Below are 26736 nucleotides of genomic sequence, written 5' to 3'. Positions count from 1 at the left end.
AGGGGAAGAGAGAGTCTTATGTATATGAAACACTAGCAAATATTAAAATTCAAAGAGTCTTGCTATTATAAATTATAAATAAATAAAATAGACTTTTTATTCCAGTGAAAAAACAATATAATATTTTGTCCATCATAAAAGCCACTGAACCAATCAATCCTAAAGGGGATTGGATTTGACCCTTTGGTCATAAACTCCCATATTTTGATGGTTCTTTTCATTCAACTTGACAACTTCTGGTTTCCTAACTAGACTGCAAAATCCAGATTTTTTAGCTCGACCGAATTACAATTACTTTTGCTTTCTTCATACAATATCAGTATTCTCCTATTCTGCCAACTGGCGCAGGAGAATATAAAGTCAACATTGTCCTTGCAACTTCAGGAATCAAATATACAAAATTTTCAACTGCCAAGTGGCAAAACAGGATAATTTAAAACAAAATAAACGGTCACATAACATTAAAATCTTCAAGAAAAAATTACAGAAAATCTGTCATTTTACTAATTTCTATTCCTCCTGTTGCCAGACCTTGCCAACAGGACACAAAAAGAAAACCTTAATAAAATGTACAAGCAACTCACTGCTCTGTCTTTATAAAATGAGGAGCCAGCAGTTTTGTAACGGTGAAGCCAGTGAAGGAGTCGACATCAAAGAGTTCTTTCAGCTTCTCGTCACATATTATTTTCCTCTTGTCAGAAGGATCCTTCACAAAGCAATCGGAAATTTAACTAGTGTTTTAGCTAACATGAACAACACACAGTAAGCCATACAATTACAAAGCTCAGAAATGCAGCTTAAAAGTAGCCAGCATTGCCCACGCTTCAAGCTCAAACCCAAAGGGCTCTAGCATGATAGGGCAGAGTAAAAATGTAATGAAGCCATACATGAACTTGCACTGAATAGTGTAAAGCTTTTGGGAAAGTTGATGATTGAAAAATTCTTTATTCAGAAATGAGCTCCATTTATGGTTAAGAAAAAATAATCATAGATCAAAGAAAGAACCTGAACAACATTATTTTGATTTATTTCAAATTTTAAGTCTCGTATAATATCTGCACGTACATAGCTGTTAATAAGAGAACTGGTTGTGGAAGGTTGACAATCTAATATGAAACCTATGGTGTGTGTAGTACCTTGTAGTAGAAACAAAAAAAGGAAAGAGGTGAAGATTCACAATTTATTTAAACATGATGCATGGATTGTCCATTGTCAATTAAATTTCATCTTTATCCCCTTCTTCCCTTCCATTTTCACTCCAACAAGTATGTCCATTGAACAAATTATGAAATTCTACAACTTTCTTCATATGCAATGAGAACGTATTCTATGCTGGCGGACAAAATATACTCTGAATGTATTGATTGATAATGAAGATGTTTATGCAAGGCATAAACAGAGGAGTAGAAGGCACAATAGAGTTAGATAGCGCCAATTTTCTTGGTCAAGGGGAGTTGGAAGCTTTACAGCTTGGAAGGGAAATCAGAAAAGAGACCAAGCAGATAAGAACATAAATGTATACAGAGGGGACCATGAGCATCTGTCAGTAAAGTCAAAGCTTAGTGTGACAGAGGCAAAGACTTACAGAAAAGTCAAAGTGCCAATGGACTTGCTTGTTGCTTGTGGGGAGTTGGATATTTTATGATTGGGTTAACAGCTAACTTGAAACACAACTGTAAATCTTGGAATGATTTTTCACATTACCATATACAACACAAGCTAGTTATAATCTGAAAAGTACATTGCTTGAGGTGCACCATCTGAAATTGCTATGATAACTCTGGCATTGGCTGTTGTGTAGTTTATTCAATCAAAATGTACATAGTTTGAATGGAATAGAACTTTTCAAGCTTTTCACATGGGGAGATAAATCAGAGCTTTATTCAAGCCCAGCACAAATCAGAGCTATATGGCACAGGACAATTCAGAGCAATGACAAACCTGAAGGTTGTTTCCTTTAATGTAATCCCACATTCTTTTTATGACATCAGTTCTCGCTAACTCGCTTTCTCCAGTACCAAGGAAGTTTACAAGGGCATCAGATAGCTGAAGAGGAGCAAGAAAACCTGATTTCCCTCCTCCCTTCTGCCGTTTTTCCTTTTTTTTTGCTTCATCTGAATCTGTCATAGAGGTTATGATGCAGTATGCTATAAAACAAATGTCCCTAAATGAGAAAAACTAGTACCACATACCGTGAATATCCCTAAATCCCTAAAACAAATAAAGTTTATCCAGTTGCTGTTGCTGTGTGTTCAAATGATTTCCAATATAAATACACTACACACATTATTTCTCATTTTTTTCCCCAATAAGTAAAAAAGGAATATTATGAACAATTAAAAATTGAAAATATAAACAAAAATATGTAAACAGGGATAAAAGTATGCAGGAGAAAGAGTTTATAATTGGCAAGGAACTGACTGTGATCAGGTAGACAAATAATATAGAATATTAACCAAATCCATGATTCATACCATCATCTCTCTCTTGCTTCTTCTGCTTTTCCTTTGGTGTGGACTTCACCTGGACAACTATATCAAGAGATGCAATTTAAACATTTTTTTAATTATCTACAAAATATTGACTAAAAGAATGAAACAGGGAAGCAAAAGTTTGCAGTCTCATCAAATAAAAGTGAACAATCATTACAATGGATATATTATAAAATGATAGAAGTTCTTTTTTAATGTAAAAATACGTAAATAGGTTTGGTGCACAAAGCAGTGGTATAATTTTATCATGCCTAATACCAGGTCCCAAAAAAATACTTTGACAAGAAACTCTCAAACAGAAAACTTCACAATTTTAAGGTGTTGGAAACCCTACAATCACAATAAGGCCACCTGGAGGAATTTAAAAGATTAGATGTCCGGTCTAAAAAATACAATGAAAAATAACAATCTAAAAGAATAATCAACATCCCTACTTGGAAATAACATAATAATAACAAGAAAGGGTAAGGTTGTAGTAGCATACCATCATCTGATTCCAATGGCCAGATATGCTTTGACAATGCTTTATTCATTTGGAACATGTTGATGGAATTGACATTAAAAAGGGAACGCAATCGCTCATCGCAAATTATATTCCGTCTGTTGTTCGGGTCTTGCAAATTTTTCTCCCTAATATAGACCCATAATTGCTTAACAACCTAAGGGCAACATTTTGAATAGATGCTATAAGGCCAGAAACAGAATTACATTACATACACACTTTTAAAGAAATTTTAGGTAACCTTGACAAGTAGTGTGGAGTAATCTATCTTAATTACAATTTTTACATAAATAACAGAAAGAAATGATAAAAGAATGTATACCTCAGTTCTGGCCATTTCTGGAGCTTCCATGAATTCCTGAAGTTGCGGAGACAGGCTACATAATTTGCAAAAACCACCACCTCTTTTCTTTACTACCTCATCACCTAACTTGTTAGATCTGAAGCACAAGATGAAACAGAAGCTGTTAAAACAAGGGCATCACCAATGGAAAATATTTACACTTAGGTACCTGTATATATTTTATGTAGCAACACCAATGGTACTTGTATATATTAACATGTAGTATCATATTAGAATTAGAATCTTAATTCTTGCTCTAGAGAAAATTTTCATGAGTGATTTAGAAACTTTTTTTTGAGAATGATTTACTGCCATGGCTCCAGAGCTATAAAAATTAATAAGTTGCTTGCGGATAATAGTTCAAGAAAAACACTGTACTGCAGTTTAAGTCTATATTTTCTTACTCTTGGACTAAAGACAGCAAAAGCCAATGGTCTTGATAGAGTTACACCAGCATTCAGATCGTGTTTGCTTCAAAAATCTTAGGAGATAAGCAAAGTGTTAATATAATGACGAATATATAATAGTGCTTTACATACTTTTTTTAAAAAAAATTTGTAGTTTGGGGAAGGGAAAGAATTTGACTTGGTGACGGTACAACTTAAAAAGGCCACCAATGGATCAATTCTCCAGTCAGCAATCATTCAATTGTATGAGTATCAGCATTTCACTTCAGGGATCCAAGTATCCAACCATAGTAACAATTAGCAAAAGTGACTAAATATATATTAAGAGGGATTAGAACATCCCATTGCGTGATCAAAAGTTTTCTGAGGAACTTCTTGCTAAAGCAACTGCTGCCTAAATCCAAGGAAACGAGTGAGGTGACAGAAAAATTCACTTCACAATCAACAATTCCAAAAACGAGGGCCTGATTCTACAATTGTGGAATAGGTACACTGAACTGCTAATTTGATAGCAGTGTCATAGACCAGTAAATGAGAACATGTTACTCACTGCAATCTTCACAAATGCAGAGAGCCGAAAAAGAATTAAAAATTGATCCGTGATTGGCATTATCGTAGCAGAAAGCATGCTTAAGGACACTAGATTGCTAGGCAAAGCAAAGAATGAGATGCATAATAAAAAAAAAACTAAAATTGAACACTTTTGGTTCATGTAAACCTGCAAGGCAAGTAACCTCGTCACTAACTTGAAAAGCACACAAATTTTTATAGAGAGCAACGTAGCATAGTCTGAGAGTGGACCCCAATTGTTCAAAATAACAGAAAGACAAGTGCCTGTGAGGCAGTGACATCACACAGCAATCATCAGTTTTTATTTATTTATTATTTTAAAAAAGGGAAAATCCCCAAAAATGAACATCCAACGATGACGCCATGATTGCAAAATGGCATGGAATCTACGCTCGCAGTAACCGCCAATCAAATTCGTTGAAACCTCACACTTAGAATCCGAAGAAAATTGAAAGAAAAAACGCAAATGTTTAGTTTTCAATCGAAAGCGAAAAACTGACTAACCGTCCTTTATTCTTCTTGGCATTTTTGGCCTGTTCAGGTTTATCTTCTTCCTCTTCGCCTTCTTCTTCTTCATCGGTTTCTTCTTTGGAATCGGAGGGTTGGCTTTGTTCGGGATTATTAGGCGCATCCTCTTCTTGTTCCTCGACGTCGTCGTTTTGGCGTTCCTCTTGTTGTGGTTGGTTGTGTTCGGTCTGGAGAAACAAGTCGACCTGTTCCCTAATGAATGCCTTTCGGTCGGATAAATCGATTCCGAAATCGGCCTCCAACTGGCGGCGGACGGTGGCGGTTGTGGTGGTGTTGAGGTCGGAGCTCCGGAGAAACTCGCGGAGGCGGCCGATGAGTTCGGATTCGGAGACCATGGGTGAGAGTAGAAGAGGAAGAGGGAGTTAACCAAACCAAAACCAAAAACCAACCCCTTTTTGTCTTTCTTCAAATGCACGAGTTGGGTTGCAGCGGGTGACTCACCCAATGACTCCGTCTCAGGGAAGAAAAAGAAAATGGAATACCTCGGCCGGGGACACAAGTGGAAATAACAAATTATAAGTAATTTATACTTACTAATGATAAAAGAAATATTCCATTGTATACATATTTCTCTTAATAATTATCCACTATTTTCATGTTATTTTTTTTACTTTTAATTTTTTTTCTTTTAATTTTTTAGTTAAAATAGATAGAAGCACCAAATGCTTTTGTCCACAACTAATAATAATAATAAAAATAAAAACTTCTCTTTTCTGTCTCTATTTCTTGCTTGCCCGTTTCTCGTTACTCGTGAAGTTAAGGAATAAGGAGGAAGCAGTTACGACTTGCCAGCGCCACACGTGCCCCAGTTCTCCATATTATTTTTATGAAAAATAATTTTCAGACACCTAAAATGTTATAACACACGAAGTGAAAGAGATATAGAAAATAAAAAATATGGATAATATAATGTAATAGGAGAAAAAAATAATTAGCCTCCGTCCTTAATTAAGTGTTTGAAAAAAATTGAGTGTCGAAATTATGTACCAAAATTAAGACAATCATTTTGACTGTATTTTTGTCCTTATTTTTTTAATTGATTTGGAATTTTACTTTAATAATTTGTACGATGAAATTAACGTTATACCTGGTTTCCTGGATAAAAGATGGCAATATTTGTAGTGTTAATCTTAAATTTTGTTTTTATTCATGTCTGTTGTTTCGATACAGTGCTATATATTTTTTTCTGAATAATACAGTGATACATAATGCAATTGATGTATTTTTCTTCCTTGTGATTACTTTTAAATTTGTTATCATCTCCTTCGTTTATTTTTTTCCTCGATAATAATACTTATCAGTTGGTAAAAAAAATACTTATTTTTATTAGATCTAACAGTAGTAACAGGTAACATGAGAATGTATTTAAAAAAGTTTATTTATCTTAACAAATATTGTCCCATACAAAACTAAAAAATATATTTTTGTTGTATATCTTGACATGATTTAGTTAAGATACACAATGAAAATATATTTCTATTGTGTATTTAGGCAAATCTTGTTCAAATGCATAATGAAAATACCTTCTTGTTAAGGATATTTCTGTCCAAAAAATGATAAAGTTGGAGGTGAACATATAAATCATGTGTGTAGGAATAATAAGGTCCATAATGGAGAATGGAAATATAGCATAGTTAAATAGTTGTGCGGACATCAGAATTAACGAGGTCCATTTAGAATAGGCTTTTGTGGTTTGCATAATTTGTATTAGTGTGTTTGGCTTGTGGATTAACCAGTTGGTATGTGGACCATTAAAATAATTTCTATTAATTATTTTCAATAGACATTATTTTTAATAATTAACTTATTGTATTGTTATTCTTATTATTTGGTTGATATATATATATATATATATATATATATATATATATATATATAGGCAATGTTACTTATTAGTAAATTATAATGTCATTTTCTGACTCCTTTTTTATTATCTCATTGTCATTATTTAGACTCTTTATTAGAAAATTGTGTTTTATTATATTATTAAATTTTATAATTGTTGAAAAATAATATATCCCAAAAAATAAAATATAAAATGATAATTTAGAATTCTAGTTATTTTTTGTTTTGTAGTTTTCTTTTGTATTTTCAAATACTATTTTTTTTAATCTTCGGCCTGTTGGGTAATCATAACCAACAAAATATAGTCCACTTATTTTACAAACTGGGCTAGATCGACCCATTGAAAATGCAGGCCAACATGAACAAATCTTAGATGAGTTTAGTCGTCCGATTTACTCACCTCTAACTCTAATAGTTAACTAGGCAAAACTCTCTACTTCACCCTCTCTTTTTTTCTACTTATCATTACGTGTTATATTGCTGAGCTAACAAATACTATGAACAAAAGGTAACTAACTCAAAACAAATAAATAATCAATCATATTATATAAAAAAAGATGAACAAACACATGTTTTTTCTTTCTTCCTTTCTTCTTTAGCCCAATCAACACCAAAATTATTATTTTTGGTGTTCATTTATATTTGTATATAATATTAAAATTAAATTGAGAATATTTTTTTTCTGTGAGTTGGAAGGATTCATTTTATTTGGTTGATAGAGTAAACTTATTTTTAAAATATAACAAGTATAAATATAGTACAATTTGTAAATTTGATATTCAGCAAATAAAAAAAGTTTTTTTCTTCTCAAAATCATTTCTTCCTACATTTTTCCTCCACTATAAAAATGATCCAAAAAGCATAGTTGTTGACTTCTTGTTTAAAATCAAGGCGTCCATCACCAATAGTTCCTCTAGGCCATTAATTACTATCAAAGTGATTTTTAACTAGATGTACTCTTCATATTGGTCTGGGTAAAGATCGTTTAAAAGATGTTGTAAGAAAAGAAAGGAAACACATGTGAATGTAATATGTGAATCAGAAGATCATTAAAACTTGGTTTGCAGTAAATGGGAAGAACACTTCACACCATACTCATGGACGACAACACAAATTGGTTGAAATCGTATATCGCGTACAAGTCATCCTCATCAATCAGAATTTGGCTTTCATTTCCTTTCTCTAACTTTCCACACTAACACTATGAAACCAACATCAATTGTAGCGACCTCATTCCCCCTCCTCCCACACATCACCACTATTCATTGATAAGACCATGATCATCCTTCATTCTTTGTGTGCCATTCTCTTCACTTCCGACATTATACACACATATAATATTTATATTATAATTTAATAATAAATTTATGTTGAAAGGCATAGTAATTTAAAATGAAAGAAGCAACTACTAAGTGGGTGGATTAACTAGTGTATGATTGGTGTAACTTTGGGTTCAAATTCTGAATACATAACTGCATTATATAATGATTCAAAGAATACATTTGAGTTGGTGTGAGAATCACAATTCACAGTAAAGCAAAGAGAATGGACCGTGCCACATGGACTTGGTCCAATGAGGGAAGCCGCTATCATTTTTGTAATACAACAATACAAGACAGAGAAAATCTCAAGTCAAGTGGGCATGGTCTGACAACAACACTCAACCAGTCAACAAAATACATACTAGCCCCCATCCAATGCTAGATTTAGATTAGATAGATAAATAGATAAATGCCCAATTTCACTTTACATTACATCACTACAAAGTAAGTGAAGTGAGACACAAGGCAAAATTAAATAAAATAAGCGCCACAGTAAAGAAAACTGTGGGCTCAGCATTTTGGGCAATAAATAATACTCGCAAACACGAAAATGCTGCTTACGAGGCAAACAACCTTAGCCGGCGTCATCCGCAAAACGACGTCGTCACTATCTCTCACAAGTCTTCCTTCCCACTTGCACTCTCTCTCTCTCTCTCTCACTCCCTCACTCACCGGTCGCCGAATCTTTCTCCGCATCCGCAACCACCACCGCCGTATCCTCCTTTGCTTCTTCAACCGATGGATCGGCCGGCGACCGGACCTGGCGTGGACATGCCGATCATGCACGATAGCGACCGCTACGATTTCGTTCGGGATATTGGCTCCGGGAATTTCGGCGTCGCAAGGCTTATGAGGGATAAACAGACGCAAGAGCTTGTTGCTGTCAAGTATATTGAACGCGGAGATAAGGTTAGTGCCAATCAACAAAAAAAAATAAAGGTTTTCGATTTTTTTGGGGTGGCAAGGAGAAAAAGGAAGGAAAAAAAATAATTCACATGATCGTTTTCCTTTTATTGGTGTCGGTTGTATATTGATGCTGACGTATGATGCTACCTCGTAATACGATGGTTTGGGTTTCTATTTTTGTTTCGGTGCTTGTGAAATAATTTTTTTTTTCTGCCGTTAAGTTCTTTTGGGCTGTTTCGTTAGTTTTGGTGACGTCTGCTAGGGATATGGTTGCTGAATACGGAAAATTTGCGTAGCTCAGCTGGCTACTGGAGCCAGTTAATGATGCGTAGGGAAAACGGAAAGAGAGAATGCTAGTTATCAATTAATCATGCACTTTTTCGGTTTTCTAATTGGGTGCTGGTGATTGAAGTGTCATCCATGTGGCAATTCAGTTTATCTTCCTACCTTTTTCTAATTATAACTTTCTGCTTTTGTCATTATTTTTTGAAAAAATAAAATAAAATCTTCTACTCATGTGTTGCTGCATAAGTATGCTTAGAACTAACTTAAAGGATGATAGGTAAGTTTCATTGATGAGGAGAGGCTGCTGAAGAAATGAGGGAAAGTTTAAGTGGGGATCTGGTGTTTATTGTTTGTCTGGCTTGGTTTTGGTTCTTCTGATTGTGCACTAGATTAAGTGTGGAGTTTATGGAGTGTGAGACATACAACAACAACAACAACAACGCCTTATCCCACTAGGTGGGGTCGGCTACATGGATCAACTTCCGCCATAATGTTCTATCAAGTACCATACTTCTATCCAAATCATTAAGTTCGAGATCCTTTTTGATAACCTCTCTTATAGTCTTTTTGGGTCTTCCTCTGCCTCGAATTGTTTGCCTTCTCTCCATCTGGTCTACTCTCCTCACTACAGAGTCTACCGGTCTTCTCTCTACATGCCCAAACCACCTAAGTCTATTTTCCACCATCTTCTCTACAATAGGCGCTACTCCAACCCTCTCTCTAATAGCTTCGTTTCTAATTTTATCCTGTCGAGTCTTACCACACATCCACCGCAACATCCTCATCTCCGCTACACCTACTTTATTCTCATGTTGGCTCTTGACCGCCCAACATTCTGTTCCGTACAAAATCGCCGGTCTTACCGCAGTCCGATAAAACTTTCCCTTTAGCTTGATCGGTACCTTTGCATCACATAACACCCCCGATGCTTTTCTCCATTTCATCCATCCTGCTTGAATGCGATGATTCACATCCCCTTCAATTTCTCCATCATCCTGTATTACAGACCCAAGATATTTAAACCGTGTGACTTGAGGGATAATATGGTCTCCTATTTTCACCTCTGAGTTAGAAACCCTCCTTCTTTTGTTGAACTTACATTCCATATACTCCGATTTGCTTCTGCTTAGGCGAAAGCCATGTGTTTCTAGAGCTCGTCTCCAAGTTTCCAACCTCTCATTCAACTCCTCCCTCGACTCTCCAAGGAGGACTATGTCATCTGCAAAAAGCATGCATCTCGGCGCTATCTCTTGGATTTGTTCCGTGAGGACATCCAGAATTAAGGTAAAAAGGTAGGGGCTAAGGGTTGACCCTTGATGCAAACCAATTGTGATGGGAAAATCGTCTGACTCTCCACCCTGTGTCCTAACACTAGTCGATACCCTATCATACATATCTTGGATAGCTCGAATATATGCAACCCTAACCCCTTTCTTCTCTAGAGCTTTCCACAAAATCTCTCTAGGCACTCTATCATACGCTTTCTCCAAGTCAATAAAAATCAAGTGCAAGTCTTGTTGGTCCATGCGATATTGCTCCATCACCCGCCGTAATAAATAAATCGCTTCCATGGTCGACCTTCCCGGCATGAAACCAAATTGATTCTCAGTAACTTGAGTCTCCTTTCTTAATCTCCGTTCGATCACTCTTCCCATAATTTCATGGTATGACTCATGAGCTTGATTCCCCTATAATTTGCACAATTTTGTATATCCCCTTGTTCTTATAGATTGGCACTAACGTGCTTCTCCTCCATTCCTCCGGCATGCGTTTTGACCTCATAATTTCGTTAAAGAGTTCGGTGAGCCACTCAAGACCTCTATCTCCAAGAGTTTTCCACACTTCAATAGGTATGTTGTCTGGCCCCACCGCCTTACCATTACTCATTCTTTTCAACGCTTCCTTTACTTCCTGTTTCTGAATCCGACGATAGTACTTATAGTTCCGGTCCTCTTCTCTTGTGTCTAGACTGCTAGAGTCATATCCATATCCATCATTAAATAAGTTGTGGAAATACGCCTTCCACCTTTCCTTGATATCTTTTTCATGCACTAAGACTTTGCCTTCTTCATCCTTAACACACTTTACTTGATCCAAATCTCTAGTCTTCCTCTCTCTACCCTTAGCAAGCCTATATATAGATCTTTCTCCGTCCCTGGTTCCTAGAGCTTGGTATAGTCCGTCAAAAGCTTGGGCTCTTGCCTCACTCACCGCCTTTTTGGTTTCATTTCTAGCTATCTTATACTTATCCCAAGTTTCAGAATTTCTACACCTAGACCACTCCTTGAAACACTCCTTTTTTACTCTAACTTTGCTCTGAACATTTTCATTCCACCACCACGATTCTTTACCCCTAAGTCCAAAACCTCTAGATTCACCCAACGTCTCTTTAGCCACTTTAATAATCTCTTGGGACATCTTGTTCCACATATCATTTGCACTTCCTTGTGATTGTCCACACCATCCTCCCATATCTTTTGTTGGAAGATTCCTTGTTTCTCACCCTTCAAGTGCCACCATTTGATCCTTGGTGCTACCATAGGACTTCTTCTCTTTGCCCTATCTCTAATTCTTACATCCATAACCAAAACTCTATGTTGGGTAGTCAAGCTCTCTCCCGGGATAACTTTACAGTTCAAGCAATACTTCTTATCAGACTTCCTGATAAGGAAGAATCTATCTGAGAACATGTCCCTCCACTTTTGTAAGTGATAAGATGTTCCTCTCTTTTCTTAAACCATGTATTGGCTATAGAAAGATCCAAAGCCTCCGAAAACTCCAAGATGGATTTACCCTCCCCATTCATCTCCCCTAGGCCAAAACCCCCCATGCACCCCCTCAAAACCTCTAGCCACGCTACCTACATGTCCATTGAGATCCCTCCTAGGAAAACTTTCTCTCCTTTGGGTATATCCTGAAGTACCCATTCTAGATCCTCCCAAAATTTTACCTTAAAGTGTTCTGCTAACCCAACCTGAGGTGCGTACCCACTAATAACATTAAAGGTGTCCTGTCCCACTACCAATTTTAAGACTATGATACGATCTCCTACTCTTCTTACATCCACGACATCCTTCTTCCACTCCTTGTCCACAATAATCCCTACCCCATTTCTTGATCTGATTTTCCCGTATACCACAGCTTAAATCCCGAGTTGTCTAATTTTCGCTTTTTCACCTGTCCACTTAGTTTCTTGTAGGCACATAAAATTGATCTTCCTCCTCACCATAACATCCACTATTTCCATAGATTTTCCAGTAAGTGTGCCTATATTTCCATAGATTTTCCAGTAAGTGTGAGACATAAATTGATAAAAATCATTCTCGTGCGAGAGCTTGAGCTGTTGGGATAATGTTAGATACAATGCCAATTGTGTGCTTTCACCAGTTAGCTCGAGCTTTTGGAATAGTTGGTTCATGACATGGCATTGAAGCTTCTATAATCATGTGATCTGTAGTTCGGTCCTTATTATCCCATTCTTCTAATCTAAATAGAAGATAAATTTCAGCACAATGTAATGTGGGCCTCTGTTGTCTATGCTTCAAGCCAAGAAGGGTTTTTGCATAAGGAGGTGTGCAGTCAAATGTTGGACTGGTTCAGGTGGTGAATCCAGATCACGTGGTTTAAGTAAATTTTAGGTTTACAGTTTCACAAAAGAAATAGTGAAACAAGGAAATCTTTTTGGGTGTTCTAAATCATACTATGATTCAAGTATGATCTTTTAGATCAATCTTTATTTGTTGCCACTTTCTTTCTTTTTCATGTTGATGAAGCAGTGGACTTATCTCTTCCCTATCATTTGCTGTGTGTCACAGATTGATGAAAATGTTAAAAGAGAAATCATTAATCACAGGTCTCTAAGACATCCTAACATTATCAGGTTTAAGGAGGTTGGTATATATTTGTATTTATATATTTTTATGTTCAGAGGTACAATAATCATATTCATGGAAAATGTTCTTTGATATTTGACTCAGGTTATTTTAACACCTACTCATCTGGCCATTGTAATGGAATATGCATCTGGTGGAGAACTATTTGAGAAAATCTGCAATGCAGGGCGTTTTAATGAGGATGAGGTTCTTATACAATTTGTTTACTTTTGCTTGTGCTAGCTCTCTATTTCCTGTGTAACTATTAACCCATTGTCATGCCACAGGCTCGTTTCTTCTTTCAACAACTCATATCTGGGGTCAGCTATTGTCATGCAATGGTAACTGATCTCTTTCTCCCACATTATCTGATATAAATTTAACCTACGCTAGAATGTAGTATAGGCAATGTGTCAATCTTTTGAGTCTTATGCATCATAATATGTCTCCTCATGAAGGAAGTGTGTCACCGGGACCTGAAGTTGGAAAACACGTTGTTGGATGGAAGCCCGGCGCTTCATTTGAAGATATGTGATTTTGGATACTCCAAGGTAAGTGTTTCTTCATCATAGTGTGGGTTCCTTGCTTATATATTTTACTGGGAAGTGTAGACTCTGGTTCAGTAAGTTTACCTTTAAATAATACTTTTGTCATATATTTAATTGCACCTTTCTAATAGCAGCTCAGGCTCCTTCGAAAACTAGCATATCTGCAAATTACTTTCTCCATAAGGTTGTTCTTTAGTTTTCTTATGAAGCTATTTTGTTCTACTAATATAGACTACTGCATTGAACTTGGGTAGCTATCTCCTTAAGTTTCTAAAAGGTGATTTTATTCATTTTTGTTATTGGAAGGGACAATTGTGCATGATTATCATTGCGAATTTTGATCATCTGAATTATTAATTAAATTTGTGCCTGATCCATTCATTAGAATTGGGCTTATCCCAAGGCTAAGTGATAGAGTGCTAGACCAGAATGTAGGCTTGAATTCTGAAACGTCCAGGATTTGGAAAGTATTTATAAGAAGAGGAAAACTAGTGAGAAGAGAATTAGGAGAATGATAAGTTGGCAGGTTGGTTGGGGGTGTGGGGTGAATATAGGGAAATGGAGGAACAGTGGAAGTTAGTTTTGCATAGTAAATGGCTCAGACTCCATTTGTGGAAGGCTGACTCATGCCTCCATAGATGGTGGATAAAGTAGAAGTGCTGGAAGCCAAAGTTGTTGCATTCAAGGATTCAATGAAGTTTTCAATGGTAATTTAAGCAATGACTTCTTCAAAAATGTTGGATCCATGCTCGTTTGATGAACGAGGTAGTGGAAGCAATATGGGTGATGGTGTGACCCTTGGTAGTGGAGGAGGAACTTCGTTGCTGGTCAAAGACCCCATTGATGAGTATTTTATGGCGGTTTGTAAGGTTGAGCTTCCCCTAATTGATGGCATGGATCCTGTTGGGTGTATAAATGGGGTGGGGACTCATTTCAAAGTTCAAAGTATGTCGGATGAAGTTGAAGTTAAGTTGGCTAAGCTAAGCATGGATGGTGCTACCATCCACTTGTTTAATTTGTTGAAGGAGACCAAAGAACATTTGACTTGGACTAGATTGAAGCAAGCACTGAGAGTGTATGGAGATTGTCATTACAACAATATGATTGAAGATCTTTTTTATCTTTGTCAAATGGGAACAATTGAAGAGTATATTGCAGACATTGTGTTCATCTCGTTATAGGTAGGAGTCAGTATATGAGAAAGAATTAATGCTCTAGTGCTAGCAGTACAACATTGGAGACATTACCTTATTGGCAGAAGTTTCATAGTTTTTATTGACCAAACGTGCTTAAAATATTTGTTGCAACAAAAGGTGGCTAGTTGTAATCGGTTCCATGCTGGGTATCAATGTTATTGGGGTACCATTTTGGAGTGGTCTACAAGCTGGGAAGAGAGAAGATGACTTGTACTGCATTCATGAGGAAGGGGAATTCTTGGTGTTGATTTCTTGACCAATTTGCGAACAAGGAAAAGAGCTCTAATATGAAGTACTGCTGATCCGAAGCTGAAGCAAATAATTGAGAATTTACAGGATGATTGTAAATGTTGGAAAATAGGTCATGATGTACCTAGAGTAGTAGCTTACATTTTATTTTTGTCTCTTGCATACCTGCTGTACCTGCTTTGTTCAAAGCTCTGTATTTTGTACTTACCTCTCTTCAGCTTACTGAGTAAGCTAAGTTTTCTAATATAATAGAGCCTAAGTGTAGAGAACACACTTGAGGATTTCCATTCAATCATCTCTAGTTACATTCAAGTGATCCCGCTCTACCTGATTATCACCGGCGCCACTGTTTGCTGTCAGTCCGCCGTCAGCTATAACTCCGGAGAAACCAGGGTTTGGTGCACCTCAGTGAGCGCGACCTATCCACTCACGCGCTCCTAAAGTCTGCTACGCGCCGTCATGCCCAGCTTCCCCACGACGCCTTTCTTGGAGTGTGAGATCCACGCGTCACCTTCTACCAGTCAGAATTGTGCTCTGACAGTCCAAAAAGGTTCGCCGGACCTATCTGGGCCCTATTCTGCTCTCAAATCTTCATTATCTCTCTTCAACGTCAGTGTTTCTTCAAGTTGGAAAATTTGAAGGTTCTCTTTGTGCGAATCTTCTGTCTTTGTCTCTTGTTGTGAGATGGCCTCCACAAATCCTTCTGGAGCTTCCTCCTGAGTTGGTCCCACTGTCAGTTCCACTGTGGGTCCCACTGTTTTGTTTTCTGGGACACCAGTCATAACCTCAGAAAAGCTGAATGGCAGCAAAAACTACTTGTCCAGGTCCTCTTCTGTTGAACTTTGGTTCCTTGGCCAAGGACATCATGAGCACTCAGAAGCAGGTTACTGAAATACCTGCAGAAAAACAAGAACAATGGAAACAACTTGATTTCCAGCTTTGTGCCTTGCAGTGACAGTCAGTAAAGCCAAACATCTTAGTGACCTTAAGGTATTTCAAAACATGTTACTCCTTTTGGAAAAAGGCCCAAAAGATTTATGACAATGATATTTAGAGATTGTATGATGCAGTTGACAAATTGACCTCTCTTAAACAAATCATGATATGACCTCGTTTGTAGCACAGTTTCAGTCTGCAGTTGAAGAATTAAGAATGTTCCTAGATGCTGAGTTAGTGGAAGAAATGAGAAGAAAGCATGACAACCTGTATATGGTGCTGGCCTTGCGGGCCATGAACCCAGATTTCGATCATATTCGTGATCAAGTTTTGACTAATGAAGAAGTTCCCTCAATGAAGAGTCTTCTTACATGCCTTCTTCGTGTTCCTAATCCGAGAAAGAATGAAAATTCACTTGAGCTTACTGAATCTTCAGCAATGGTGTCCAGTCAAGGAAGAGGAAGAGGAAGAGGCCACGAAAATCGTGGACGTGGAGGATGTGGTGGTGGCAGAAATGGTCAGCTTTACTACACATTGTAAGATAAGGGGCCACACTCGAGACTCCTGCTATGATATAGTTGGCTAGCCTGAGAAAACAGCAAATGTCTCCACATCGAAAACACATGAGCCAAAGTTTTTTGAAGAGGAGTATCAAGAGTACCTCCAGCTGAAGTCCAACAGTTAGGTTCAATCATCCTCAGGCCCAAGTACTTCAACAACTTGCATCTCTCATTCTGTGGATAGTTAAGATCCATGGGTAATTGATTCAGGTGCTTCTGATCATAGTTCTCTATTCACCTCTCTGTCTCCTCCTAAAATTCTTCATCTAATCACACTAGCAAATGGCACCAAAGTCACTTCTAAAGGAGTCGGCAAAGGCTCTATTTCTCCGTCCTTAAACTTGGATCCAGTCCTTTTTGTCCCTAACTGTCCTTTCAATTTAGTTTCTCTTAGTCAGCTAGCAAAAGCATTAAATTGTTTTGTAACATTCGATGTTGATTCCTTTGTTATACAGGAATGTGGTACAGGTCAGTTGATTGGCGTAGGACATGAATCCAGAGGTCTCTACTATTTGGAAATGAGTTCATCAGTGTCTTGTTTTATGTCTCTGTCTCCTAAGCTTTTGCATGATCGCTTGGGTCATCCGCACTTGTCTAAGCTGAAGAAAATGGTTCCTAGTCTCAACAAACTTCAAGTCTTGAAGTGAGTCATGTCAGTTAGGAAAACATGTTAGGTCGTCTTTTCCAAAAAGAACTGAAACAAGATGTAACTCTGCTTTTTCCACCATTCACTCTGATATTTGGGGTCCAAGCCGTGTCACATCTTTTGGTTTCAGATATTTTGTTACCTTTATTGATTAATACTCTAGATGTACTTTTGGTTTACTAGACTTGGGTTCTGTACTTCAGTTTACACGGGTGTTTTATGCTTAAGGGCAGGTTGTAAATACCTTATTCCTCAGCTTCTGTTTTTCCCCCTTTACTTTTGAAAGTATTCCGTTTCACTCCTATGGGTGGACATTCTGGGTTCTTGAGGAATGAATATACACAGTAGGATATTGTGGAACGTATTATAGATTGGTATATAGTAGAAGATTAAAGAATTTGTAGAGGTGTGGATCTGCTGTTAGTTAGTGTTTTTCTGACAGGATTTATTTACATTTGTGAAGGAGAAAATCCATTTAACAGTAGCCAATTTGAATTTAAGTTGATCATTGCATTCCCTTGCTCTGTTCTGATCTTTGAACTTTCTTCTTTTGTATTTATGTTTCAATGTTTCACGTACAGGAGGACAACAAAAAACTGAAATGTTTCCTGAGGTTCTTGAGGCATCTGATCATTTAGCTGTTGCACACCTTTGCGGTGTTATTAAGATAATTCAACTTGCATTTGTGTTGTATATTTTATGGTACATTGTAATTAAAATAGAGGTCATCCATGTTCATGTAACGACACATTGAGGTCCATTAATAGTTGGATTTTTCTTTCGTCCTTTGTATTCTATTTTATTTTAAAGAATTTGAATTGTTTTGATCAATTTCTGTATCCTGCAAATGTAATAGATTTTGTTATTGGCAGTCTTCCGTGCTTCATTCACAACCTAAGTCAACTGTGGGAACTCCAGCATATATTGCTCCAGAAGTATTGCTGAAGCAAGAGTATGATGGCAAGGTAGAGTACTTTTTAGTTTCATAGTCTTACTCTTTTTCTGTATTAATCTTATAATTTGATAGAGGGCGAGCCCTGGTGCAGCGGTAAAGTTGTGCCTTGGTGACTTGTTGGTCATGGGTTCGAATCCGGAAACAGCCTCTTTGCATATGCAAGGGTAAGGCTGCGTACAACATCCCTCCCCCATACCTTCGCATAGCGAAGAGCCTCTGGGCAATGGGGTACGAAGTTTTTTAATCTTATAATTTGATAGAAATAATTTGTGGGCTAGTGAGTTATATTGACTTATAAACCCTGGAATAAGGAGCTAAAGCAATTTTTTTTTTTTGATAATCTATCTGTCATCACTGACTCCAGTTGTAATTTTAGCCTGAACTCTAGACAAAGATTGTTGTTTTTCTGGTTGTTGTCTATACATAGTTCATGTCTTGGCACTAATTGAACTTCTTAACTTAATTTACAGTATTTATTTAAATCTCTTTTTATTAATTATAAGAGAGCAGATAACTGTTGGTTCTTAATATTATGTGCCATAGCATGATTCACATTGCAACATTATGGTGTCAATTGATTCATGTAGCTAACCTCACCTAATGGGAAATGGATTGGTTGTTGTGGACTTGTGGTTTTTATTGTTATTGTATTTCTCATATTTTTAATGTGCAATACACTAATGAAGCTCCTACAGATAATTGTGTATTCTTGAGTCTCACCCATGTGATGAAATTGGATTGCACAGTGATCGAACATTTAAATTTTTTATTTTTCTAGTGTGTATGTTCGGTATATTAAATGGATTTTTTAATGTTGTCATGCACTTAATATCAGATTGCAGATGTCTGGTCATGTGGAGTAACCTTGTTTGTGATGCTAGTGGGATCATATCCTTTTGAAGATCCTAATGATCCAAAGGATTTCCGGAAGACAATTCAGGTTGATCTGATATTTAAGATATTTGCATGTTTTCTTTACAAGCTCCTGGTTGCGTGAGCACAACCTGTTTTGGTTGGTTCCTTGCAGAGGGTTCTCAGTGTCCAGTATTCCATTCCAGACAATGTTCAAGTATCTCCTGAGTGTCGCCACCTTATCTCAAGGATCTTTGTTTTTGACCCTGCAGAGGTAATTTCTATTTTCTAATAAATCACCTACTTCTGCATATATACAATTCCTGAGGAGTTTTGTTCTGTAGATGCATTTTTATACACTACCACTACTAGCCTCCCACTTGAAAGTGTTGGTAGAAGTTTTTTTCCCCAGTTCAAGCACTATATTATGATCTGGGTTGATGAAGGATAACCTTATGTTTGGCATCTTCCTTAATACAAATAATATTATCTATAGCTATATATAAAAGAAATATGGTGTTTTGGTGTACACATTTTTATGCCCGTTTTATCCTTATAACTACATTTATAAGTTAATATTTTATCATTATAACTACCTTCACAAATCACCCACTAACTTCCATTATCTTTCTTTTTTATTAAAAAAAAAACATGAAAAAAAGCAGTTAGACAGGGAGCACCTGTTTTTCACATTTTCTACGTCTAGAGCCACTTAAGTTTTATATCTAGCATCAGATAGGAATGTCTACCTTTTATGACACATCTTAATATTATACCTTCCATTTTCTAGGTCCTACGCTGCTTAGATTGTAAATCTAGCATTGATAAGAATATTGTAGGCACGGCCACATTCAATACTATATAATAAAAAATTGTGATAATAGACAGCAGGGAAAATTGTTGATTGCATATTATGAATCGAACCTCTTGATTATATAAGGTAGGGATTAACTTCCACTCTTGCTAGTTTATTGATTTATTTGAACCTTATGCATTTGGACATTAATTTGACAGAGAATCACTATTCCTGAAATATTGCAAAATGAATGGTTTCTGAAAAATCTTCCTCCTTACTTGATGGATGAAAAGATCATGGGTAACCAATTTGTAGAATCAGATCAGCCCATGCAGAACATTGATACGATCATGCAGATAATTTCAGAAGCCACCATACCAGCTGCGGGGACCTATTCTTTAGACCAGTTTATGGCTGATAACATAATAGATGATGACATGGATGAATTAGACTCTGACTTTGAGCTTGATGTAGATAGCAGTGGGGAGATAGTGTATGCCATATAATTTAATCATCGTCTGCATTTTAGAGACAGCATAATGAATGGACAGCATCTTAATATTCAACAGGGCAATCTCCCTTAATTTAATCAAGGAAAGAGAAAGTGTGGAGATCGTATTTCCTGTAAGATTGGATGATACACAAAGTTCATCATGTTAATTTGTATGTTGTATACTTCGTGAACTGCCGAGGGAAGGAACATGATTCTTAGACTCAGAAGGGTTGGTGGCTGAGAAATCATAATTACCCTTTCCTCTTTTCCTGTTGAATACTTGTTTTATATCATATATATACACTAGCCTTTTTGTTGTCTCTTGTCAGTTATATTGGTGTCAGGATTCTTGTTTGCATATACATCAGCCTTGTGACCATTCCTTTAGGAGTTCTTGTGTTTATCCTGTGATCTAGAACATCTCATTCCTGTTCACCATTTCAGTTTATTTTTTGCATATTTTCGTTTCGGCACTGTTGTACCTCTTGTCCTCTTCTGTGCTGCAATGCAAGTCACGAAGCTGTGAATGCTACTAAAAAAGATGTGATAAGATTCTACAATAGTGTACTAGAATGGGGTGGACGGCCTTAGAATTTTATTTCCTGAGCCTGTATTAATCGTCTCGTTGCTTGTGGGTTATATTTCGATCCTTTTATTCCTTAAATTGCCTTCTTCGGAATGGTATTTTTATGTGTATGATAAAATGTTTTCATTCAACCTCTTGCTTTACGTGTGGAATAATTTCGGGTACAGTTAGATAACCAGTTTCATTAAGTATATATTTAATAATTATTTTATCAAATAAAAGTTTATTCATAAATTTGATAGTGAACCTTGTTAAATAAGTAATTAGAACTTATAAAGAATCATGTGTTACTTTTTTAAACTTGAATAAACTATTTGAACTGTTTCCCTAGTCCATTTTCATTATTAAATTTTTGTAGCGTTTAATTTCTGAATTGTGATGATTATCTTGAAACGTTTTCCAATGAATCTTACCCTCTGCAAACAATTATATTGAAGAACCGTTATTCGTCTCCTTTCAAATACGGTGAATATATTGGCTTTCCAACATAAAAATGAGAATGACTTCTCCACATTAGTCGGACACTTGCAAGCCAATGTCAAATTCAACTCATCCACTAATATTTATGCAATTTTGTGGGGGACTAATGAAGCTGCAATGGAAGAATAGGTCTCGATAACTGTTGCAAAAGCAACAAAACACATAAGATACCCTTGATAACCACATTTAGGTATCCCTTACATGGTGTATCATGTTATCATGACCATGTCATTTTTTATTTATTATATATAAAATAAATACTTTGGTTCCGCGAATATCTACCAAAATTAATTATAGGCAATCTCCTTTTTTTCTTCTTCAAATAAACGAGAATATATTGCGTAGTTAATCACAAATATAAAAATGAACATGCTAAAATTACACATGAAGTGTTCTTTCAGGCCACATTGACGTGTTATATCTACAAATTCACTGATACAAACTCCTACTTTATTCACTACATGAACATTATTTTCCAGTTTCAACATGATTCTAAGTCACCATCAATTTCAAGAAACAAGTTTCAGGAATGAACTCCTGGAAGCCAATTTAAGTTAATCTCCATTGAAGATATCTCTATCTTCAACTTGGGAATGGTAGGGAAACTTTCCCACAAGGCAGCCATTTCTTCGTCACAGATCACATATATTTCATGCTTTAAATTTCCAAAATTAATGACGGAGTACGGCAATTCACTCAGTTTTGAGCAACCCTTCAAGTAGAGCTTCTCAAGCTTCTTCAACTCACCAATGTCATCTGGTAATCTGGACAGACTTACACAATCTGAGATGTCAAGACAGCTTAGCTTGTTAAGCCCTTTAACAGAATCTGGCATCTCTACCAAATCAGAGCAAGAACATAGCCTTAGCACTTCCAAATTCTCCAGCTTCGCAATATCTTGTGGCAATGCAGATAGCCTGTGACAGTTAGTGATACTAAGCTTCTTCAATGGGGTGATGTTACTCAGCCCATCGGGCAATTTAACCAGATCATTACAATAGTCAATGCTCATCTCCACAAGATTTGGCATTGCATCTGAGATTTGGATAGAACAGTTTTCAAAAGCCTGCCTTGTATTACACATATGAAGGGACAATTTTCGCAGATTCTTCAATATGCAGAGGGAAGGGACTGAAACCTTTTCCAATCTGATTCTTTTCAAGTTAGATAAAGAACCAAGTAGCTCAAAATTGTTTAATTCTGAACGATGGAAACCATAATTTGTGACTATCAGAACTTTAAGTTTGCTCATATTTTCTGTGAACTTCGGTAATGGGTACTGGCTAGAGTTAAGATTTAAAACTAGAACCTCAGCTTCATCAGGTAGCATGTCACACCAATCTGAAGTAAACGTTTCATCTGCAGAGGCAACATATTTGACATCAACAGTGGAAGATGAAGTATGGCACAGCGCAGGAGTATTTCTTATTAGTCCATACATTTCCAAAACAGTTGCGAAATTTAATTTTTTAATCGTTGAGAATAGTTAAAGGGTACGTTTATTGACTTTCTTAATCATTTGTGTATGTGCATTCCCTAAAATTTGGAGAGAGAGAAACAAACCAGTTGAAATAGATAATATGCGAGCAGCAACCCTTAGTTGTTTCTGTCTATACGACGTTCCGAGGATGAATGAAAAAGTACGGCCAATGATTCCTTGCTGATTCTGTCCTACCCACCATTCAGGACGATTATCTCCACTTAAGTCAATAATCAGTCTTTCTCTCTGTTCAAATGGTTTTTCTTCGCTTTGACGGATTGCTAGCTCTCTAAGGAGATCATGCAGCATAACGAAATGGTTATTGTAGTACATGTCTGCATCCTTTGCTACTTTCCTGGACCACAAGATGAACAATTTTATTTCTTTGCTTCATAATGACAAGCAAAAAGTTACACACCCTGCATTCTTCTTGAATTTAAACTACTAAATTTATCCCAAAACGTCTCATGCATGTACTAACTACTAAGTTTATGAACTCTGCTGAAGTTATAACGTTTTAAACTTACATTACTTCATGCACTAACCATCCTATCTGTCCGTGCATAAATGCAACTAATCCGCCCAATTAATGCATTGGATCAGCAATTATTGTTATTCCATCATACTACTCCGGACCTAAATATAAGCAAAAGAAAAAAAAAATTGGATCTAAATATAAACAAATACTAACTAACTTTTATCTCATTTAATGATAATATTCCTATTATGTTCTTCATTTAATAAAATATTGTTTCCCATGAATCATTTATTCCTCTTCTACAAGTACTAATATGAAGGGTATTTTGGAAAAAAAAATTAATTAAATGTTATTAACTGAATTCTTTAATCCATGTGTCTCATACTCCAACCCCAAATCGTAAACTTCATCCACCCAAAATCCCTAACCTTCACATTACCAAAAATCTCTAATTCCCAAAATCAGCAACACGAATTCAAATTGAACAACGAGAAAATGAGACCGTAAAAAAAGTTAACGGTCAACGTTCAATTTTTCCTCCGGGGACTCAGATAGTGAATTTTGAAAAATAGGAGGACTTCGATAGTGAATTAAAAAATAGGAGGACCGATTTAGTGAAATGAGAAAAATAGGAGGACTCTTTTTGCAATTAAGTCTAAATTAAATCAAGCATTTAATGTGACCAACAGGGAGAAGCCATATATACCTTGTAACTATGACATTAATCAAATTCCTGATGGTTAGATCATGGACGATGGTCATTGCATTCCTACCATTTTCGTCAAGGTTATGCAGTTCTGACCACATATCAATAAGGGCAGCAACAGGGATCCTTTGATCTTCAGGAAATAGCCCCAGATCCTCGAAGCACACCTTTTCGTTGATTTTGAACTTATCCTCCAATATATCTAAACTTTGTTGAAGACGAAAAAGCAAATCAGAACTACTAGACTCCAGCAGAATGGATTGACTTTGCAAACAATCCTTCATATTTTGCCACACCTCATAAGGCTGCTGACAGAGTGACCCTGCGGTGACCTTAAGCGCCAATGGTGAACCCTTACAACCTCTCACAATCTGCATTAATTTCAGTGCAACATAGTAAAATCAGTGAACAATAAGATAAAAGGCTCAGGTAACTAAGCTGTTCGTATCCTAATGCGCAAGGATGAACATGACAAACAAACATAAATTTTCTGTATTGCTATATATAATCATGTCTAACTGGGGTGAATGATTTTGGAGAAGTAAAAGGTGTACCTCGTGGACAAGATTTTCATCAGGCATGTATGAGCTCTTGCCATTCAGCTGTGCAAAGTGACAGAAAAGGGCGACCGCATGATCATGATCAAGTTTATCCAACTGGCATGGAGTGCCAAATCTAGGAAATGAAACCCTTGAAGTCACCAAAATCTTGTAATCAGGTATGTCTAGTTTAAACTTCTCAACAAGAGCTTCTGAGCTAGGCCAAACATCATCCAAGACCAACAATATTGGATTTTTCCCAACAAGCCTCAGCAGAAATCCCAATCGATTGATTGCATCTTCATCGCTTTGAAACTTAGGCACCGGACAACCACAGTGTTCAAACAGTGTCTCTACAATGTTCTTCAAGTTGGGTGTCTTTGAGACGGTGACAAAGAAGACGTTTCCCCCAAACTTGCCTAGTCAAAACAAAACAGCTTTCTAAACCAACGAGAATCTGAAATACTATTCCACAATGCATGCCATACATAACTCACTATACGAGCTAGTGATTTCACTAAAAGAGTAATAATTCAGATTAATAACATATCATACGATGACCAAGATAATGACTCGTTTGGTCGCTATACTTGTACAATCTTTATGTTTTAGTTTCTACATTTAGTAATTACTCGTTAATCTGTTTTAGTCTTTATCGTAACTAAAATGGATTAAAAAGTGCATATGAAGAGCTAAAACGAGTAGTTTGGATACAAGGCTAAAGTCCTTTTGACAGCTTTTGAGAGCTTCTCTATTGGAATTAAAGAGCTTTTTCCAGTAGAGAAGCTCTCAAAAGCACTTATAGCTTGTATCCAAACAGGTAATTAGCGTAATGACTAAAGCGTCAAGATTATGCACCAAATGAGCAATTGAAACAAAATCTTATGCTGAGGAATGAGAAGAAGAGAGGGAAGAGTTACCTTTGACTTGAGGGTCCCAACAGATCTTCTTAGCCAACGTGCTTTTCCCCGATCCCCCCAAACCAGTCAAGACAAGAACGGACACACCATCCTTGAGCAAGTCAATCCTCAACTTGCTCATAGGCACATCCATTCCCACACACTCCGGTTCTTGGGGGGCCCCACTTAGACCCCTTAAATGGAACGAATGCCCAAAACCCTCCTTCTTGGACAGAATATCCAGAATCTGTCTCACACTGGCCACGATCTCCATCAAGTCCCTCTTGTTCTCCGCCGAAACGTTCACCGAAAAGTGCCTCTTCAAAGCCTCGTCCTTGCTCCGAAGCTTGCTCTGGTAATACGGGAAAGAGAGCATTCTCCAGCGACCGAATTTGGAGCACTTGCGAACAAGCTCTTCGCCAGCTCGCATTTGAGACTCCAACCTCTCTATCTCCTCTATGGGGCGATCCAGCATCTTGTTGTAACGCTTCATCTCCTCCACTTGAGGAGCCAGAGAGTTTAAGGTTTCTATGTTGCTCTCGAGGGTGGGTCTGAAGTCTCGACCTTTGTTTATGGTCGCAATAGCCCCTTTCAGTAACTCCCCCATCACTGCTCCCACAGCACCTCCACTGAACAGATCTTCCATCACTAACCACGCCCAGATGACAAAAATCCGAACTTTTCTCGAATCGAAGCCGAACACAACAGCAATGGATGCAACTTTTGTGTTGTGTGGAATCAAAACGAGTAACGATGAAATCGAAGTTGTAATGAAGTGTGAGGAAGCTGTTATCGATCGCCAAACGCGATTTTTCGTTGTTGCTTTTGGTCTTTCGCTGTGTTTAATTTATAGTATCTATTAACTTTAGCTAAACCAAATACACATCTTCGTCCTCTTTGCCCAGCTACTTACAGGAAACAGGAATGGAAGGATTTTCGTGTTTGAATGAATAACTCTCGTTAAGGAATAAACTATGATAAAACTTTCGATAAATAATTAAATTTGTGATGAAAATTATGTGATGTGGTGGTAAATTGATATTGAAAGATTAAAAATATAAATTTAATTTTTGAACATGTAAAAAATATGATAAATTAATCAGGTTATATTTATGAGATTATTTTATTCTTAAAGTATGAGTTTGAATGAAATTGATAAAATTAATTTTAAATTAAATTAATTTTATGAAATTGATTTGATTAAAATTAATTTGAAAGTGATATGATTTATGTTTGAATGTTTTATTATAGAATTAAGTTAAGAG

At 36.7% G+C, this 26736-nt stretch overlaps 3 protein-coding genes across 4 annotated transcripts; 1 reads left to right on the top strand and 2 right to left on the bottom strand.

Moving 5' to 3' along the window:
• Nucleotides 1-432: 432 nt before the first annotated feature.
• LOC100784838 (upstream activation factor subunit spp27) lies at nt 433-5378 on the bottom strand. The gene is made up of 6 exons (XM_003517234.4): nt 4819-5378; nt 3317-3434; nt 2977-3151; nt 2475-2531; nt 1942-2120; nt 433-706 (listed from the first exon to the last, which is right to left on the bottom strand). The coding sequence occupies exons 1-6, from the start codon at nt 5175-5177 to the stop codon at nt 581-583; spliced, it is 1014 nt and encodes a 337-aa protein (XP_003517282.1). The 5' UTR covers nt 5178-5378; the 3' UTR covers nt 433-580.
• Nucleotides 5379-8271: 2893 nt separating this feature from the next.
• LOC100783967 (serine/threonine-protein kinase SRK2I) lies at nt 8272-20623 on the top strand. Of its 2 annotated transcripts, none has more exons than XM_014776091.3 (9): nt 8272-8918; nt 13016-13090; nt 13178-13279; nt 13360-13413; nt 13531-13623; nt 18080-18172; nt 18998-19102; nt 19190-19288; nt 20104-20623. In XM_014776091.3, exons 1-9 carry the CDS (start codon nt 8748-8750, stop codon nt 20314-20316), a joined length of 1005 nt encoding a protein of 334 aa, XP_014631577.1. In that variant the 5' UTR covers nt 8272-8747; the 3' UTR covers nt 20317-20623. The 2 variants fall into 2 exon arrangements, with proteins under 2 accessions (XP_014631577.1, XP_003517280.1); XM_003517232.5 differs by having other exon boundaries at nt 20029-20623.
• Nucleotides 20624-21727: 1104 nt separating this feature from the next.
• Nucleotides 21728-26458, bottom strand: LOC100792590 (probable disease resistance protein At5g66900). Its single transcript, XM_003516545.4, has 5 exons — nt 25493-26458; nt 24588-24991; nt 24034-24404; nt 22933-23204; nt 21728-22728 (listed from the first exon to the last, which is right to left on the bottom strand). Exons 1-5 carry the CDS (start codon nt 26115-26117, stop codon nt 21893-21895), a joined length of 2508 nt encoding a protein of 835 aa, XP_003516593.1. The 5' UTR covers nt 26118-26458; the 3' UTR covers nt 21728-21892.
• Nucleotides 26459-26736: the final 278 nt, after the last annotated feature.

This window comes from Glycine max, chromosome 1 (assembly GCF_000004515.6).
Source record: "Glycine max cultivar Williams 82 chromosome 1, Glycine_max_v4.0, whole genome shotgun sequence".
NCBI classification, from domain to species: domain Eukaryota; kingdom Viridiplantae; phylum Streptophyta; class Magnoliopsida; order Fabales; family Fabaceae; genus Glycine; species Glycine max.
Note: the sequence above shows the minus strand (reverse complement) of the source record. Positions and strands in the feature narration are given on the sequence as shown.